The following is a 20791-nucleotide window of genomic DNA, read 5'->3' on the forward strand; positions in this document are numbered from 1 at the left end:
TAAAATAAAAAAATTTTAAAACTTCCGCTACGTTTGGACGTGTAGAAAACCGAGATCCAACATAAACTTGATTATGGACGAATCCCTTTATATATATTGTTATCCATGCATGTGATTTATCCTCAACGCGACGTCAACAACGTCAACACATGAATATGTGATGCATTCTTCGATTTTAACTTTCCGTCTATAGATAAAAATACGGTAGAATAGGAAGAACAAGAGAATCTTTCAACGTGGACGAACTAGCTGGGTTATTAACTTAGAGTTACACTCTATAATTGGGATCATTTTGAATAGCTGCATTACTAGTGTTGAAACAAATTCATTGACAGAAGCAAGGTAGACTAAAATTAAACCACCATTTTCTATATAAGCTAGTAAATAAACCCTTTTATAAGTAGCCCAGCCCACTTAGTACGGATCGTAAAATGGAAAAATAATCCAGCGTCGTCTAGTTAATTATGTTAATTTTCAGCCCATCAAAGGATACGAATCGTCGGGCATAAAATTAAATGCTTCGAAAGCCTCCCACAAATTTGATCAGGCTTTGTAATCTTAAAGAAAAAGAGGAAGATTTTCACAAATAAGTCTTTCTTTCTTTATATATATAATTTTGATATATTGCACACCAACCACGCCACTACAAGAATAAATGCTTATGATGACATTCATAAATGTCATCATATTCAATATTTAGTGACATTTAAGTTTTAATGACACCTCCAACAAATGTCGTCTTAAACTTCATGACATTTTTTATTGTCATTATTAGATGTTAATGATAACTTCATACGTGTTACTAATTATTCATATAATGACAATTTTAAATGTCAGGAAAACTCATGTTTTAAAGACATTTATACATGCATTGTTATTATAGCAATAATGACACATTTATATGTCAATTAACATAATTTATAATGACAACTAAAAGTGTCGTGTATATTATTTATAGTGACAATAAAAAATTTCACTAATGATATGTTATAAGGTTAATTTAAAATGTCTCATTATGTAATCTGTAATGACACATAAAAATGTCTTATATACTAGTATATAAGGATATTGAAAATTGCCATTAATAGTTGTTTATAATGACTTTTTGAAATGTCTCCATATGAGTTTTAAAATGACATTTTTTAAGTACATGATTTAATCTTCTATTGTGACGTGAAAAATGTCATATTTTATGAAATGTCATCGATTTCAATATTTTCATGATATAATATTCAAGGATATAACAAATTAACATAAATACAAATACAAAATTTTAAAATAGAAATTAAATTGCTAATAAATAATTGTCATTAAGTTTGTAATCATTAATGTATAAGACTGACAAATTTGTTATATCGAAAAACATCTATATCCCAACAAATGTACCAAATGTATTTAGTTTAAGAACTAACAAATAATTAAGTCTTGTAAAGCAAAACATAAGCAAACTTGTGACGCATATTAATTATTCAACCATCTCATCTTAATCAAAATCCAATATTCTTGTCACCTACAATAAAAATTCATATATTTGTATGAATGAAATAAAATTAAAGAAGCACAAAATAAAGAGATTAAAATTTAATTCAAACTAGTGAATATCATACCAAATGATAAACTGAAAAATTATTTTTTATCCAAATGCACCTAGTAGAAATCTTCCTCATTAACTATCAACTGGAAATATAATTGATATTATTTTAAAAAGATACTAACATGACGAACATAACAATAAATACTAGTTAATTGAAAAGTTAAACATAAAAAATTATATATGCAAGAAAAACTCTCATTATTAACTAAATATCATCATGCATCAACATCAATTTCAACTCCTGCAACATCATCCCGAACCCAAACGACTTCTTCATGTTCATTCTCGTCTTCAGGATTACAAATACAACCTTGAAGATATGTTTCAGCATCTGCCATAGGTTGTATTTTATACTTTGCTCGTGCATCGGTGGTGATAATTACATACCAATTACAATCAACTGGATCTTCCACATAAAAAACTTGCATGGCTTGGGATGCTAATATATAAAGCTCGTTGTGACGCTTCACATTTGTAAAATTGGCCAACATAAAACCATCATCATCCAGTTTTAGTCGTTTGCCTTTGGAGACCCAATCACATTCAAATAAAACAACTCTTCGACCTCCCTCATAATCTAACTCAATCACATTTTGCAAAATCCCATAATAATCAAGTTCACTTGATACTGGATTCTGATCTCTTATACTCGAATAACTTGAAGTGGTAGCCCGAACAATTACACCACAATTCTGAGTTTTTCTCTTGCGTTCCACTTCTTTTGTATGAAACCAAATCCATTGGAAATGAATTTTTCATATCGTATCCCTATGAAATTTGGGCCTCTGGCAAGTGATTTCAAATCATTTGATACTGGATCATCTTGTGAAGGATTTGTATTTTCAATCTATCATACATGAAAAAAATTGATAAATTATGTAACAAAATCATAATATTTAACCTTAATGACAATTACAAAAGAAACTTACATGTTTGGCAAACCAAGAGGCAAAAGACTCACTATGCATGCGTTCAATTTGGTGTTGTGGAAGACCGGAATGAGTAAGATTCAAAATCTGACGGTGTTCACTGCAAATTAAGAAAGATGATTTGATAAACATCGATGATTATATATTTAAACACAATGAAATATATAATCACATACTATATATAAGATTGTACGTGATGACAGTTGAATAACACATACTGATGTGCCTTCTTTAATGTATCATCATCAAACTTAGTTGCAATGACCTTTCCAAGTGCATAACCAGAGGCCGTAAACACGTCCAATGCGAATGTTGAGCCGATAGTTGTCTCATCATTTCTTGTTGATTGATTGAATTTTGTCTCTACATAATCAGCTAAATAAAAAGAACAGAATGTCAAACACTCTTCAGCCAAATACCCCTCAGCAATGGATCCTTCTGGCCTACTTCTATTTCGAACATATGACTTCAATGTCCCCAAGTACATATACCAAAAACATAAATTTTGTATTATTTAGTGAAAATAATAATTTAAATAAAACAATATCAAAAATATTTGTTTTTACCTTTCAATTGGATACATCCAACGATAGTAAACTGGTCCAGCAAGTTGTACTTCAGTAGCCAAATGTACAGTCAAATGAATCATTATGTCAAAAAATGAGGGAGGAAAAATCTTCTCCAATTGACAGAGGATGACCGCAATATCTTTCCTTAGACGAACCACATCAGTAGGAGAAATTACTTTTACAACATAGCTCTCTGGAATACCTACTCAATCTAATCAAAGGAGTCCGAACTGATTTAGACCAAGTTCTACGTAGTGCCACCGACAACAACTGCTGCATCAAAATATGGTTGTCATGCCTTTTTAGACCAATTAATTTTGTCGGTTTCATTTGAACACACTGTGAAATGTTAGAAGCATACCCATCTGGAACTTTAACTTTTTTCAAAGCCTTGCAAAATGTGCCCTTCTCATTTTTGCCCATTGAATAACATGCTGGAGGCATATAAACTCTACTTGATCCTTTCTCAATAGGATGAAGTGCTGATCTTATTCCAATTTCTTGCAAATCAAGACGTGATTTAATATTATCTTTTGTTTTCCCTTCTATATTCAGCAATGTCCCACAAATTGATTCGCACACATTCTTCTCAATATGCATAAAATTAAGATTGCGGAGTACCACATTATCTTTCCAATATGGTAAATCGAAGAAAATACTCAACTTTTTCCAATTGAATGGTAGTTTTGGATTATCGTCAACTGTTTTTCCAAATTTCTAATTAAAATTTTTCAACGCATTGATCACTGTGTCTCCCGAAAGTATGGGTGATGGTCTTCCATACTCTTCTGTGCCATCAAAATGTTGAGCATCTTTGCGAAACTCATGATCACCGTTCAAAAATTTGCGGTGACCCATGTAACAATATTTTTTGCCATTTTTTAACCATCGTGAATGTGTAAATTTGTGGCACACTGGTCATGCAAATTTACCTTTGGTGCTCCATCCAGATAGGGTTGCATATCCAGGAAAATCACTTATAGTACATAATAATGCGGCATTGAATTGAAAATTCTTCTTGGTTGATGCATCATATGTTTGCACTCCTACCTCCCACAAATCCTTCAAATCTGCAACAAGGGGCTGCAAGTAGATGTCGATGTTATTTCCAGGAGCAGATGGACCAGGTATTAGCAATGATAATATAAAGTATGGTTGTTTCATACACATCCATGGTGGAAGATTATAAGGCACTAAAATGACTGGCCACGTACTATGCGCCACACTCATATTTTTGAATGGATTAAATCCATCTGAAGCTAATCCTAGCCTTATGTTTCGGGGATCCTTTGCGAATTCAGGGTGGTTATGGTCAAACGTTTGCCAAGCTGGGGAATCAGCTGGTTGTCGCATGTAACCGTCTTTCGTGCGAGATTCAGAATGCCATCTCATATGGATTGCTGTTTTGCAGGACATGAACAAACGTTGTAACCTAGGCTTTATTGGAAAATACCATAAAACCTTGCATGCAACTTTCCTCTTGTCACCAATAGGATCATTTTCAAATGTTTCCCATCTAGGATCGTTGCATGTTTTGCATCGAACTCTTTCTTCGTCCAACCGCCAGTATAAAGTGCAATCATTAGGAAAAGCATCGATCTTTTCATAACCAAGTCCTAATTGCTTCATCAATTTCTCTGCTTCATATTATGACTTTGGTAAATCTTTCATGGAATTTGGAAATGCTTCTCTCAACAAATCCAAAAGCATATTGAAGATTTTATTGGTAATTTTTCCAAGACATTCTAAGTGAAGCAAGTGAATGATGAATGAAAGTTTTGAGAATTTCTTGCATCCGGGATATAACTCTTTTTGTGAATCATCAATTAGTTTATAGAATTTCTCGGCCTCTCCGATTGGAATCTCTTCATTATCTTTTTCAAATCCTGCTGTATTGAATGTATCACCATCGTTTTGTGGGACCCAAAAGCATCGTGAACTAATCCCTCCATATCATCTACATCATCACGAGATGGAATAGAACTAGATATTGAAGATGCACTACATGCTATCTGTAGTGCCCAAATTCCGTCCACGTATAATCCATGCATTCATTTAATTATTAAATCATTTAATTAATTTTAAATGAGCTTTAGCCATGAATAATTTATGAAAATGCATTATTTTAAATTATTCATGTTTATTGTGATGCACATTAAAATGTTTTTCGAGTTTCATGTTTCAGGCGATTATTCGAGGCGAGATCGAGGAAAAGACCCGGCGACGATTTTTGGCAATTTCAAAAGATGGTATTTTATTTTAAGTTAAGGATGGAGCATTTTAAATGATTTATTTAGTTTTAGCATTTTAAAGCCTTATTTATGTGTTTAGTTATTTAAGAGTTTAAAATTTTAAAATTAGCATGTTTGTGTGCATTATTTTAATTGAGGGATTTTAGTAAAGTTTAAAGAGTGTAAGTATTTTAAATAGTTTTATTTATTATTTAATTAAGAAATTTTTCCCTAAATTACTAATCACACACACACACACTTTTACACACAATAAATAGCGACACACACACACACACACAAGTCTTTTCAGATTTTAAAATTTTTGAGAGGATAGAAAACCTAGGGTCTCCTTCCCTAGAGCAGCCGCCCCTTCCACTCGATCTTCCAGTAGGTTTTTGGTGATTTTATTGCAAGATTTTAGCGCCGCAATCGTCCCGGATCAACCTCGCTTCTTTCTCCGCTTCGGTATCGTCGCTACGGTATTTTGAATATCAAAAGGCACGTATATTCTGTTATTTCTGCATCGATCTCGTCATATTATGCGTTGCGTTGTTATTTATGTGTAAAAAAATTCATGGGTGACATTCATTGTTTGAGCGGAAAACGATTTGGATCAGTTTTGAAATAAGTTTAGATCTCAAATCCCGTTTTTGCTGTTCTTTTGAAAACTGAGATTTTTCGGTCATGATTCTGAGAAATATTTCAACGTGAAAAATGTAGAACTTTTTAATATCTTCGATTTGATATAAAATTAGAAATATTTGGATAAACATTGAGTGAGTTATGACGTTTTTTGTGGGACTGCTCAAATTGCGTTTCCTGAAAATTATGTTAGTGATATGTTCTTGAAGTTATTTGTTGCAGGCTCCGTTGGGCATCGACGGGCTTGTGCTACTGCATTTAGATACGTAATGAGATGTATTTAGGTGTTATTTGATGGTTCGTTTGGGTCGGGATTGGCTTGGGATGTAGTAGAAGTCGTAGGAAGCGAAACGATGCCGAATTGCGGGTTATCGTTGTATTGAAGTTACTTGTCGATGTTTGGGAACGTTCGGGGTGTTTTTATGGGTTTGAATCAATGTAATAACATCCTAGGATGAGTCTTGAGGTGTTGGTTCATGGTCCTTAGGCTTGGATTGAAAGGGTGAATGAATAAGTTAGTGAGTTTTCGTGAGTTTGCAAGTCCAGTGCCTACCCGGACCCCTACACGGAGTCCGTGTCCGTTTTCCTTCAAAAATACGAAATTCCAGAGCCTACCCGGACCTGTACACGGACCCCTACACGGGGTCCGTGTACCCCCTTTTGGAAAAAAAAATTAATTTTTTTTTAGTATTTGCTTCGGGGTTCTATATCATGGTTTAGCACCTTGGTTAAAATTTATTTATGTAAAAATATAGGATTTGTTTGGTGGTTTTATGTCATGGTTTAGTACGATGATTATGCGAGTTCAAGTCCTGAGCGAACTAGAATGTCATAAGCTACTTATTCACTTTGTTGGTGAGCTCGAGTACCTACGTCTAAGACATGCAAGTTAAGTATTTAAATTTCATGTTAGTATGTGCAGTAGCGGCCCCAAGTGAGATCCAACGAATCCCTCAACGTCAAGTAAGTATGATGACGTGCAAAAGAAAACATTTTAAAGTTTTGAGGTATGCTAATTTCTTTGTGACCAAATGTATGAATGGGTTTGGAAGTCGGTGAACGTGGCCGAGGACCTCTCCGCCCCGTTAAACTTATGAACGGGTTCAGATCGGGATTGGAAAGCGTTAAACTTATGAATAGGGACCAATCCACCCATTAACTTATGAACGGGGATCTTATGTATGCGGCAGTGGATACGTCCCTGTCAGTCCAGTACTGTGGTGTGTCTGATCAGGTCTTATTATGTTATGGGTCACTTACTTTGAAACATGCATCTACGCAAAATTATGCTTTATACGCTCAAGTTTATGTTACGAGAATGTTTAAGAAAGCTCATGTTGATGGCACGTCTAAGTTAAGCTCATGATTTTCAAGTTTCAAGAATGTTAAATTCAAGTTCAAGTATGTATGTTCTATTTTTAAAGTTGCATGCGGTTTTATTATGTAGTACTCGCTATTTCCAAGTTTATACGTGTTGAGTCTTTAGACTCACTAGACTTGATCGATGCAGGTGAGTATGTTGATGAGGAGACAGGAGGTGGCGACCAAAGGGCAGACTTGAACTGAGCGGGAGGCTTACCCGAGGACCGCAATGTTTATGTTTTTATGCAAATGTTAATTTACTCTGATTTCATGTTTTGAGGGAAACACTTTGAGCAAACCTTTTGTGAGCAAATTTTATTGAAGTTATTTTGAGCAACCATGTCTTATGGGGGACTTGGTTGAGATATTTTATGGCAAACTTTGAAGGTTATGTTACGTTTAAGTAAATTTTAAATTTTTCCGCAAATTTTGAACGGTAAAAGTACGGTACGCTACAGTTGGTATTAGAGCGGTGTTCTTGTAAAGGGTTACGCCTACCGCCAGCCGCAAGAAGCTCACGAAGTCACACCTCAAGTTTGTAAGTTTTAAAGTTTTAAATTTATGTTATGTAGTAAGCATGAAGCTAGTATTTCAGCATGTGCATATTTTAAGTTCAAGTACGTGCATCTTATGTTGTCTATATCATGTTCATGCATGTTGGGTTTACGTGTTGGGTAAATCTGGGAAAAGTAAACCTCCAAGATGTAGGATTGTGCGTGAAGCAGGAGATGAGAATAGGGAAGCCCAGGATGGGGAGAGGGCCACTCCTCCTCGTCCACCGCCAGATATGCGGTATTAGAAGCTTTTAGGGATGACTCAGTTCGTCGTATAGTTTGCGGGGAACCAAGCTACAATGGAATGCAGGGGCGAGGCCCAGACCGGAAGCAGTTTACGAGAGGTTTAGGAGGATGGATGCTAAGGAGTTCTCGGGGACTACTGACCCGATGAAAGCAGAAGGATGGATTAAGTTTATCGAGGTAATCTTTGCGTTTATGGAGCTGCAGGATGCAGACAGAGTTAGATGTGCAACCTTTTTGTTGACAGAGGACGCCAGGCTATGGGGGGGAGAGCGCGTCCATGTCGGTGAATCTGCAGACTCTGTCATGGGATGAATTTAAGGAGGTCTTTTACTCCAATTACTTCAATGAGGAAGTACGATCCAGACTGACTAGGGAGTTTGTGACGTTGCGTTAGGGGGATAGCAGCGTTGCGTAGTTTGAGAGGGGCTGTCAATAGGTACCCCTGATTGTGAATGATGCGCGGGAGAAGTTGAGGCATTTTATTGTAGGTTACGGCCGATCTAGCGTCGTGATGTGAGGGTTCTGGTCCGAAGACTTATGCAGTTGCCGTGTTGAGAATTTTCGCGACAGTGTAGGACTAGAAGGACATTGAGGTCGATAGGCAGAGCAAGAGGCCCTATCAGGCACCTTGTCTTGAGGAATCTTCGTAAGTCATTAAGAAACTCAGGATTAAGTGGATATGAGTGCTGGAATTAGGTTATCTAAAACTACTTTGGTTGTGTAAGCTTTAATTTCAAGTTTATGAAATAGGTGATTATACGGGGATATTTGATGAAATAAAAACAAAAGAAAATTAGTTGTATTCAACATAGGTTAGCAATGGTCGAATATTAAGATTTTTATCGAGTAAGAAATTTAAAATATTATATGAGGATTCTAGAATTTTGTGGGTTATAAGCGAAGTTGATTTATTAGAATTAAGCCATCATTAACATGGGGAAACTTATTAAGCTTTATACGTTAGAATAAATTAAGTACTGAGGATACGTCAAAGTGTGACATTCGTTCGAATGAGGAAGATTTAAGTGTCTTAGGCCTTAACTATAATATAATTGGGAAGAAATAGTTTAAGCATGTGTTTGATGCTAGGAAGGTTTTATTATCTAAGCAGAATATCGATATTGTATATTTTGGGATTTTATGGATTAGCATTACTCGAAATTTAAGATTAGCAGCAATCTTTATTTGGGATGTACTTGTAAACAGCTAAGTTACGTAAGTTAGTGTCGTATGGTAAATACCTGATTCAAGGATCGTAGGTCAATATTACTACGGGGTTAAGATAAGGCTTAACTTTTGAGTGTAGTACCAAGGATAGAAGTTGATCAGTAACTTTTGGTGCTAAGATTTTTTAGATTGAACTGCATAAATGCTAATGTAATAGATCGATGAACATTACGGGTATAGTATAAGGAAGGTAAGATAAGATAAGTTTGAACCTTCATTTCTAATATTAGGAATTGTGAGAAAAATCAGAATTCGAGGTCATAGTAAAGTAAAACTAAGACAACCTTCAACACTAGATATGAACATTACGAGTTTTTAGCGACTAATGCTCCATCTATTTTTAAGGACTTGATGAACCGACTATTCCGCCCTACCTAGATCAGTTCGTCATGGTGCTCATTGACTACATTATTATCTACTCGAAGAGCCATGAGGAGCACGTTCAGCATTTGAGTACAATGTTGCAGATTTTGCAAAGACACAAGTTGTTTGCAAAACTTAGTAAGTGTGAATTTTAGTTGGAGAAGGTAGCGTTTTTGGGTCGTGTAATATCTAATAGTGGTATCGAAGTGGATCCAGATAAGGTAGCAGACGTTGATGAATGGGTTGAATTGAAGAACGCTTCAGAGATCCGCAGCTTTTTGGTTTAGCCGGTTACTACCGTAAGTTGATTCAGGGGTTTTCTTCGATAGCAGTGCCACTCACTTCACGGACCAAGAAGAATGCTAAGTTTTTTGTGAAGTGATAAATGTCAGAAGAGCTTTGATACTCTGAAGCAATCTCTTATTTCAACGCCATTGCTAGCCATGCCGACAGGACAAGGTATTTTGTGCTTTATACCGATGCATCTAAGCTCGGTTTAGGCACAGTCTTGATGCAGTAGGGTCGGGTGATAGCTTATGCTTCCAGACAATTAAAGGTGCATGAGAAGAATTACCCGACGCATGATTTAGAATTAGCCGCCGTTGTCTTTGCTTTGAAGATTTGGAGACATTACTTGTACGGCGAGAAATATCAGATATTTACCGATCACAAGAGTCTCAAGTATTTCTTCACGCAGAAGGACTGAACATGAGACATAGACGGTGGTTAGAGTTGGTGAAAGACTACGATTGCGAGATTAGCTACCATCCGGGAAAGGCTAATGTCGTCGCAGACGCCTTGAGCAGAAAAGTGGCAGTTGTAGCACAGTTGTCAGCCCAGAGACCTCTTCAGTCCGAGATTCAGAGGTTTGATTTAGAAGTTTATCGCAAGGGGAGAGCTCCAAGACTGTCTAATCTGACAGTCCAATCCTCTCTGCTAGACCGCATTCGTGCAGGTCAGTGTTCAGATGAGCAATTACAGAAATGGAGACTGAGGGATGAAGCTAAGGGCAGTGTTCTCTACACCGTGTCAGATGGTATTGTGAGGTACATAGATAGAATGTGGGTGCCTAGTGTTGATTCGATCAGAGAGGATATTCTGACAGAGGCGCACACATCTCCGTATTCTATTCACCCAAGAGGTACCAAGATGTATAAGGACCTACAGATTCTGTATTGGTGGCCAGGGATGAAGAGAGACATCCGCAGATTTGTGTCTGAATGCCTCACTTGTCAGCAGATGAAGGCAGAGCATCAGAGGCCAGCAGGATTGGTTGAGCCACTCCCAATCCCAGAGTGGAAATGGGAGAACATCACGATGGACTTCGTCGTTGGATTGCCTGGATCAGTCAGAGGCTTTAATGCCATTTGGGTTATTGTGGATCGGCTCACGAAGTCAGCGCACTTTTTGCCAGTGAAGACGACTTTCTCCATGACGCAGTGTGCGGAGCTTTATATCAGGGAGATAGTTCGTTTATTTGGGTTCCCAGTTTCGATTGTGTCCGATAGGGACCCGAGGTTTACGTCGTCCTTCTGGAAGAGCTTACATGCAGCCATGGGGACAAAGTTGTTGTTCAGCACAGCTTTTCACCCGCAGACAGATGGCCAGTCTGAGCGAGTGATTCAGATTTTAGAGGATTTGCTGAGAGCCTGTATGATTGATTTTCAGGGGACTTGGGAGTCTAAGATACCTCTAGTGGAGTTTACTTACAACAACAGCTTCCAATCATCTATAGGTATGGCTCCCTACGAGGCTTTGTATGAAAGAAAGTGCAGATCACCGGTTCATTGGGATGAAGTTGGTGAGAGAGTAGATCTTGGCTCAGAGATAGTTCAGCAGACTGCAGAGGTTGTGGTCAAGATTAGAGATTGAATGAAGACCGCCCAAAGTCGCCAAAAGATTTATGCTGATAAGAGAAGGAGAGATCTCGAGTTTGCCGTTGGTGATCTTGTTTTTGTAAAGATAGCACCCATGAAGGCTGTTATGAGATTTGGGAAGAGAGGCAAGCTGAGTCCGAGGTTTATTGGACCGTTCGAAATTTTGGACAGAGTTGGGACACTAGCTTATCGTGTAGCCCTTCCGCCGAATCTGGCTGGGGTACACAATGTGTTCCACGTCTCTATGATGAGGAAGTATCTAGCCAATCCTTCGCATATTCTGAATTATGAGCTGTTGCAGCTTGCTCCAGACCTGTCGTATGAGGAGCGACCGATTCAGATCCTAAACAGACAGGAGCGCAGACTCTGGAACAAAGTGACTAAGCTAGTCAAAGTCGGTGGTTAAACCAATCAGTGGAAGAGGCCACTTGGGAGTCCGATGCAAATATGAGACTTCGCTACCCGGAGTTGTTCGGTAAGATTTAATTTCGAGGACGAAATTTTTATAAGTGGGGGAGGAACTGTAGTGCCCAAATTTCGTCCACGTATAATCCATGCATTCATTTAATTATTAAATCATTTAATTAATTTTAAATGAGCTTTAGCCATGCATAATTTATGAAAATGCATTATTTTAAATTATTCATGTTTATTGTGATGCACGTTAAAATGTTTTTCAAGTTCCATGTTTCAGGCGATTATTCGAGGCGGGATCGAGAAAACGACCCGGCGACGATTTTTGGCAATTTCAAAAGATGGTATTTTATTTTAAGTTAAGGATGGAGCATTTTAAATGATTTATTTAGTTTTAGCATTTTAAAGCCTTATTTATATGTTTATTTGTTTAAGAGTTTAAAACTTTTAAAATTAGCATTTTTGTGTACATTATTTTAATTGAGGGATTTTAGCAAAGTTTAAAGAGTGTAAGTATTTTAAATAGTTTTATATATTATTTAATTAAGCAATTTTTCCCTAAATTACTAATCACACACACACACTTTTACATACACTCAATAGCGACACACACACACACACACAAGTCTTTTCAGATTTTAAAATTTTTGAGAGGATAGAAAACCTAGGGTCTCCTTCCCTAGAGCAGCCGCCCCATCCACTCGATCTTCCAGTAGGTTTTCGGTGATTTTATTGCAAGATTTGAGCGCCGCGATCGTCCCGGATCAACCTCGCTTCTTTCTCCGCTTCAGTATCGTCGCTACGGTATTTTGAATATCAAAAGGCACAAATATTTTGTTATTTCTGCATCGATCTCGTCATATTATGCGTTGCGTTGTTATTTATGTGTAAAAAAAATTCATGGGTGACGTTCGTTGTTTGAGCGGAAAACGATTTGGATCAGTTTTGACATAAGTTTAGATCTCAAATCCCGTTTTTGCTGTTCTTTTGAAAACTGAGATTTTTCGTTCATGATTCTGAGAAAAATTTCAACGTGAAAATTGTAGACCTTTTTGATACCTTCGATTTGATATAAAATTCTAAATATTTGGATAAAAATTGAGTGAGTTATGACCGTTTTTTGTGGAACTGCTCAAATTACGTTTCCTGAAAATTATGTTAGTGATATGTTCTTGAAGTTATTCGTTGCAGGCTCCGTTGGGCATCGACGGGCTTGTGCTACTGCATTTAGATATGTTATGAGATGTATTTAGGTGTTATTTGGTGGTTCGTTTGGCTCGGGATTGGCTTGTGATGTAATAGAAGTCGTAGGAAGCGAAACGATGCCGAATTGCGGGTTATCGTTGTATTGAAGTTACTTGTCGATGTTTGGGAACGTTCGGAGTGTTTGTATGGGTTTGAATCAATGTAATAACATCCTAGGATGAGTCTTGAGGTGTTGGTTCATGGCCCTTAGGCTTGGATTGAAATGGTGAATGAATAAGTTAGTGAATTTTCGTGAGTTTGCAAGTCCAGTCCCTACCCGGACCCCTACACGGAGTCCGTGTCCATTTTCCTTCAAATATACGAAATTCCAGAGCCTACCCGGACCCGTACACGAACCCCTACACGAGGTTCGTGTACCCCCTTTTGGAAAAAAAAAATTAAATTTTTTTTTTAGTATTTGCTTCGGGGTTCTATATCATGGTTTAACACCTTGGTTAAAATTTATTTATGTAAAAATATAGGATTTGTTTGGTGGTTTTATGTCATGGTTTAGTACGATGATTATGCGAGGTCAAGTCCTGACCGAACTAGAATGTCATAAGCTACTTATTCACTTTGGTGGTGAGCTCGAGTACCTACGTCTAAGACATGCAAGTTAAGTATTTAAATTTCATGTTAGTATGTGCAGTAGCGGCCCCAAGTGAGATCCAACGAATCCATCAATGTCAAGTAAGTATGATGACGTGCAAAAGAAAACATTTTAAAGTTTCGAGGTATGCTAATTGCTTTGTGACCAAATGTATGAATGGGTTTAGAAATCGGTGAACGTGGCCGAGGACCTCTCCGCCCCGTTAAACTTATGAACGGGTTCAGATCGGGATTGGAAAGCGTTAAACTTATGAACAGGGACCAATCCACCCGTTAAACTTATGAACGGGGATCTTATGTATGCGGCAGTGGATATGTCCCTGTCAACCCAGTACCGTGGTGTGTCTGATCATGCCTTATTATGTTATGGGTCACTTACTTTGAAACATGCCTCTACGCAAAATTATGATTTATACGCTCAAGTTTATGTTACGAGAATGTTTAAGAAAGCTCATGTTGATGGCACGTCTAAGTTAAGCTCACGATGTTCAAGTTTAAAGCATGTTAAATTCAAGTTCAAGTATGTATATTCTATTTTTAAAGTTGCATGCTGTTTTATTATGTAGTACTCGCTATTTCCCAGTTTATGTACGTGTTGAGTCTTTAGATTCACTAGACTTGATCGATGCAGGTGAGTATGTTGATGAGGAGACAGGAGGTGGCGACCAAGGGGCATGCTTGGACTGAGCGGGAGGCTAACCGGAGGACCGCAATGTTTATGTTTTTATGCAAATGCTAATTTACTCTGATTTCATGTTTTGAGGGAAACACTTTGAGCAAACTTTTTGTGAGCAAATTTTATTGAAGTTATTTTGAGCAACCATGTCTTATGAGGGACTTGGTTGAGATATTTTATGGCAAACTTTGAAGGTTATGTTACGTTTAAGAAAATTTTAAATTTTTCCGCAAATTTTGAACGGTAAAAGTACGGTACGCTATACTATCTCTCCATGAGCCACCTAGTGAGTATAACCTTTGATAAATCCATCAGCTGTCAAATGATCACAAGCATCCTCTCTTGAAACACATATGCCAATCTTACATTTTGCACAAGGACACACAATCATTCCATTTATGTTTGCATTAGAAAATGCAAAATCTAAGAAACTCTCAAGTCCTTTCCTGTATTCCTTGGTTGTCTCGGCAAAAACATCCAACTTTTATCCATCACAATTCTGGTAAAAAGATATACTTAAACTAGTTCAGCAAACAAATATATAATTTGTGTATATGGGGAGTAAATATCGAACAAGATATATACAATTAGTGTCTGAAAACCCAACAATAATCTAATAACAAAAAAAATACCCGAACATAAGAAAATGTTTCATAATTCCTCACACTCTGCAAATAACATCAAACCCACGGAGATTTTTTCTTTTTAAAAAATTCAATTCAACTCACATATAAATTATAGTAAATTACTGAACAAATGTTTCATAATTTGTTTACTACATATCACAGAACACAATGTCAAGTATTAAAAAGGTGCTATCAAACAAAGGGCATGAGTCTGTGTGCTGCACTTATAGTTTTTAAAGGTAGGTACAAAAACAAAATCTTATACATTTTGTGTTATGTATAATGTTTTAAACGTCAAAGGGAGGGAAGAGCTAAATTCTATATGTATACAATAAGATAAATATATATATACGTGTAATATACATTGTGAATAGAAATGACCCCAAAAATGGAAAACAAGGCTCGAAGATCAGGATTGGTAAGCACGTAATTTAGAGCAGGTAAATCAAACGTGGATCCCTAGCATAAACTAAAGATTCTGATGGAATAAAATTGGAAATGAGTGCAAGTAAAACAATGGAGAAACGGATTTGAGAATACTCAATCAAACTTCAATTCAGCGACAAAAAATGATCTACAACAATCTACAAGATTATCAGGTATCACTTCACACCTACAGCAGCGATCTCATGCTGTGACAATAAAACTAATATCAGATTATAGCTGTGTCATTTCTCAGCAAATAGCAACGAACAAAATCCAAATAGAACACCAGCAATGGAGGGAAATCAGTTAATATCTTACCACCATCCTCAAGTATCTTTGACAAAAATGAATGCCAGGGATTCTTTTAGAGAGGTTCTCAAACAGGGTATTGAAATTGCAAACTTAAAAAGGAGGATATGAGACCAGTAAACCTTCTAGTAATCGTTGTTACAAGGAACGGGATATCAAGCGAACCACATAAACAAATCGTTGTTACAAGAAACATGATATCATAAACAAAATGTCCAGAAACTTAGGGAAAAAGAATAACACAGAACAATAAATCATGAACCAATTCACAACAAACCGTGAACCAATCTAATTGTGATTCGGCTATGACCGTGTTTTTGACCGTTCAATCGATAAACCGTGACCCAAATTTCCTACAAGATAAATGAAATCCAGTCCCACGAATTTGAAACTTACCGGAGATGAGAAGCGCCGTGTAAATCTGAACCGTGACTCCAAAATCTTTCACAACTCTAAATGGAAAAAAGATATTAAGAAGGAAGGATTGTAGATGGAAAGAAATTTATCGCCGGTTGAAGGAAAGAAAAGGAGGATGAGTGCCGAATCTGTTATTGAAGACTAAGCCCAATCCACATATAAGTTTATTGCTCCAAAAAGTGAAATCGCTCACCTTAGATGTCTTTCACTCCCGACTCGACAGGATTGTGAGAGGAGGTAAATCATGGTGACTCAGCCAACCAACAGTAGCTAGACCTTATGCTACGCCGCGCACAAGGAGCTCCCCCTCATTGGAGGGAATTTAACTCACACACTGCCGCTTGCGAGACTCGATCTCTGGTCATTGCTCCAAGATTCACTGCTGCTGACTAACTGAGCTAAGCCCATGCGGGCACATATAAGTTTATTTTCTTGATGGAAATACGTTTCTTATTTCTTGATTGAAATACATTTCTTAATTCGGCTTATTTGATTATTAACATAAATTAGAAAAAGGTCTCGAATGTTTAAAAATCTCCTAACTAATTGGGGTGTGATAAATTTTGGAGGGGGGGAAATATTTTTTTCCTCCGTATAAAATAATGACATAAATTAAAAATGTTATAATAACCAATCTAATATTTTTTTTATTTTACATATTAGTAATTTTTTACAAGTATCATTATTAAGTATTTGTAACAACACTTAATTAAAAGTATCTACAAAAAAGTGTCACTATAGCTATTTATTCTTGTAGTGGCGCGCGCACACTTATGTGAACACCAATTATGTGTCACTCACTAATTAGATGTACAATTTTAATATGTTTTATTACATCTATCATGTGAGTGTCACCTCATCGTGCTCAGCTATATATATATATATATATATATATATATATATGTATATATATATGTATATATATATATATGTATATATATATATATATATGTATATCATTGAGCTGACACTCACCTATTGGATGTGTTGAAGCATATCAAAGTTGTAGGTCCAATAAGTGAGTAAAATCTCAATGATGGGCACAAAGATGAACACGATTGGTGGACGACAGCATAGCAAAATTGTGCATGTATCAATAATGTTACCTTGCACAATAGTGTGTAGGGTAACATGACTAGTGTGCTAACATGACTATTGTGGGGGGTAACATTGGAGCTGGCTGGGTGTAAATATTTTTTGTAACTTTTTTTTTTTTTGGAAAAAAATGTGAGATCCAAGTCTCACATTGCCATTTCACGATCTGAAGAGGTTTGTTTGTGCGCTTCCAGGATGACAGAGCACCAGACTACCTAGCCTACGCACGACATTCCCCGGACGGCAGAACTCTGGACGCCCGCTCTCAGTCGTGCGCTTCCTAGAGGACCCACTCATCGGCGATATTTATTTTTCAGTATTTCCACATATGTTGTCTTTATATATTATATTGCACTCACTTTTCTCCAAATATTATATACCACTCGTCATGAATCTAATATATCTCGTCGTGAACACTTTTAAACTTTTGCCATGGAGAGTACGGATTTTTCAAAGATATTTCTTTGTTCGGAGAAATTTCTGGATTTCGAGATTTGTTAGATTCTTAGAAAATGTTAGATCTTAGGAAGGTATCTTCCATCTTAGAATTTTTGAAAATTGTTATGTACCAGCAAATGCAGTCACTTGAAATTTATAAATTGAGTTGACTTCCTCGGTGATCCTGTCAAGAAATTCGAGCAAAAATCCTAGTTCTGATGGCAGTGAGATTCCATCGAACACTCACAAATGATGCTGCCACGATCTTTTAGTGTGTGCAAGCTCGCCATGTTTCCGGGCCCAAGATTTCATGTATTCAACTGTTCATTCAAAAAAATACTCAATTTTCTGGTACAAAACGTCTCATGCTTAATTAGATATGCACCAGAAAGAATTCACCCACCTTTCTTGGATAATTGAGTCGAGTAAGTGCGATGAATTTTTGGGCAAGTGAAACCAACGAAAAAACTGAAAGATTCACAAAAACCACAATCAAGGTGTTTGTCCTCCATATTCAGCTCCCACAAGCAAGAAACGAACTACCGAAATTAGCAAAAAAATAACGCAATTTAACTCATTCTCATGTACATTTTTTTGTAAGAATTTATATATATATGGGTTAATGGTGATGTGTTGCCCATGAGGGCCGACCCGACCCTACTCAAACAATTCAAATTGGTAATTTGAATTTATTGGACGGAGTAGTTATTTTTCTAGATAAGTTCCTTAATCTAACTCCAATACAAGCATTATCAATACAAAGAGTACGTCTCATGTGAGACCGTCTCACGGATCTCAATCTGTGAGACGGGTCAACTCTACCCATATTCACAATAAAGATATGGGATTATCCAAATAAAGATCTGTCTCATGTACTTTTTCATGGATTATCCAAATAAAGATCCATCTCACAAAATACGACCCGTGAGACCGTCTCACACAAGTTTTTGTCCAATACAAAATAAGAAAGGAGAGGGCCGAGACTTGTTCTTCAAAAAAGATTTCAACAAACATATCACTATTTTATTGAGTATTTGGATTGTGAAAACTTGATTCCTTTCTTTCGTGATCGGTGTCGGACCGTCGAAAAACATTGTCATCTCCGAAACAAAGGTTAGTAAATCAACTATAAAGATCCTAAATCAAAGTATGAATTATACGATATTCAAGTTAGATTTTCCGTCAGTGGTATCAGATCATGTGTTAGTTGATATTCTAAACTGTACTTGATATTTTTTCCGGTGAACTCATTTGATCCTAAAGTTTTTTTTTGTTTATTTTCATTAAATGTGAAAACTGTGTGAATTTTTTTTTTTTCGAAAGATAGAAATATAATATGCACTAAGGGAGAACATATACATGAAGAAAACAAAATTGATATTCATGACTCTTGTACATGTGTCGAAAAACTAGAGAAAAGCAAGATATTCATTCGCGTATAAATTTTTTTAAGCAGTATATTTAATAAATAAAAAAAATTCGTGAGAAATATAAAGGAAATCAAGTGTTAAATATGATCGTGATAAAATCTAGGAATGATGTCTAGCCCTCATGTGCAAGTGAAAGTTGTAAAAATTTATATATATATATATATATATATATATATATATATATATATATATGGGTTAATGGTGTTGGGTCGCCCATGAGGGGCAACCCGACCCTACTCAAACAATTTGAATTTATTGAAGGGAGTAGTTATTTTTATAGATAAGTTCCCTAATCCTACTCCAATACAAGCACTATCAAATATCAATACAAAATAAGAAAGGAGTGGGCCGAGGCTTGTTCTTCAAAAAACATTGCAACAAACATATCACTATTTATTGAGTATTTGGATTGTGAAAACTTGATTCGTTTCCTTCCGTGATCGGTATCATACCATCGAAAAACATTATCATCTCTGGAACAAAGGTTAGTAAATCAACTACAAAGATTCTAAATCAAAGTATGAATTATACGATATTCGAGTTAGATTTTCCGCATTTTTACAAAGTTGAAAACATCATATACTCACTTTGAGGTCATGGTAGTTCTTCTGAGAACACTTCTCTTGTTTTTTAGATAGAATAATTTGCAGCGGGAAGTATTAGTCTACCAAGTTCCACTATATCTTCTTCCTTCGACGTGAAATTACGCTTCATATCATTGGCATTCCTACGATATCCTCACAAAAGCAATACAATTAACGACATAGAAAAGATACTACAAAATATAGTTTTTCACAATATAGGGGAAAAGTATGTTGTTTTCATTGGCCATGAACGAGGTGTTTATGACACATTTGTAGAAGCATCTTCTATACGCCCTGAGACCGAGGTGTAGATTAAATCCGACATTATTTAACAATTTTATGGAAAACAATAAGTCTCATAGCAAATTTTCAAAGTCAATCTAATTGATAAAAGACCATTGTATTTACATATGTGAAATGCGAATAATGTGGAAGTTGTTCTTACAAAGAAAAGTACAAAATGTGGAAGCTAACAAACTACAAACTTGAAATCAGGGATTTGGTCTTCGTAACTTTAGATTTCTTCACTAACCCCAAAATTGATCTTGTTATGTCTCTTCCACTTGTTCTTCATTATTATCTCAGGAGGAACGTAAGAGGTTGAGTATAAACTTGATCGAAACATGGATGGATCCTTGGAAAATTCCGGACAGAGACAAGGGTTAGGGCGGTACTTGAATGTGATTTACAGACAGAAAAACACCTTCGAATGTTGAGTATATGCTGCACGATCCTTGCTGGAACTCATGAATGATAGCTACACAATTGAACTAGTACAGTTCGAATTTTCTTGGACTTTGGACGAACCTTGGCCATACTTGGGGGATGCTTGAGCAAGATTTAAAAAGTGCCTTGAGCTAGTATTTGGATGTGAACCACTCACGTTTTTTTTTGGCTGGAAATTTGGAATCGAGGAAATAGAATGGCT

General features: G+C 36.4%; 1 protein-coding gene and 2 long non-coding RNA genes across 4 annotated transcripts; all 3 read right to left on the minus strand.

The window, feature by feature from the left end:
• Nucleotides 1-1285: 1285 nt before the first annotated feature.
• LOC140820534 (uncharacterized) lies at nucleotides 1286-1678 on the minus strand. Its single transcript, XR_012115519.1, has 2 exons — nucleotides 1608-1678; nucleotides 1286-1510 (listed from the first exon to the last, which is right to left on the minus strand). It is a non-coding gene; the product is annotated as an uncharacterized lncRNA (long non-coding RNA).
• Nucleotides 1679-1803: 125 nt separating this feature from the next.
• LOC140820532 (uncharacterized) lies at nucleotides 1804-2994 on the minus strand. 2 transcript variants are annotated; one of them, XR_012115517.1, is made up of 3 exons: nucleotides 2742-2994; nucleotides 2524-2623; nucleotides 1804-2441 (listed from the first exon to the last, which is right to left on the minus strand). It is a non-coding gene; the product is annotated as an uncharacterized lncRNA (long non-coding RNA). The 2 variants fall into 2 exon arrangements; XR_012115518.1 differs by having other exon boundaries at nucleotides 2700-2994.
• A 257-nt stretch (nucleotides 2995-3251) lies between these two features.
• On the minus strand, nucleotides 3252-4721 carry LOC140820533 (uncharacterized). Its single transcript, XM_073180826.1, has 2 exons — nucleotides 4025-4721; nucleotides 3252-3793 (listed from the first exon to the last, which is right to left on the minus strand). The coding sequence occupies exons 1-2, from the start codon at nucleotides 4719-4721 to the stop codon at nucleotides 3252-3254; spliced, it is 1239 nt and encodes a 412-aa protein (XP_073036927.1).
• Between the last annotated feature and the right edge of the window lie 16070 nt (nucleotides 4722-20791).

Source organism: Primulina eburnea, unplaced genomic scaffold (assembly GCF_022965805.1).
Source record: "Primulina eburnea isolate SZY01 unplaced genomic scaffold, ASM2296580v1 ctg1167_ERROPOS1872328, whole genome shotgun sequence".
NCBI classification, from domain to species: Eukaryota; Viridiplantae; Streptophyta; class Magnoliopsida; order Lamiales; family Gesneriaceae; genus Primulina; species Primulina eburnea.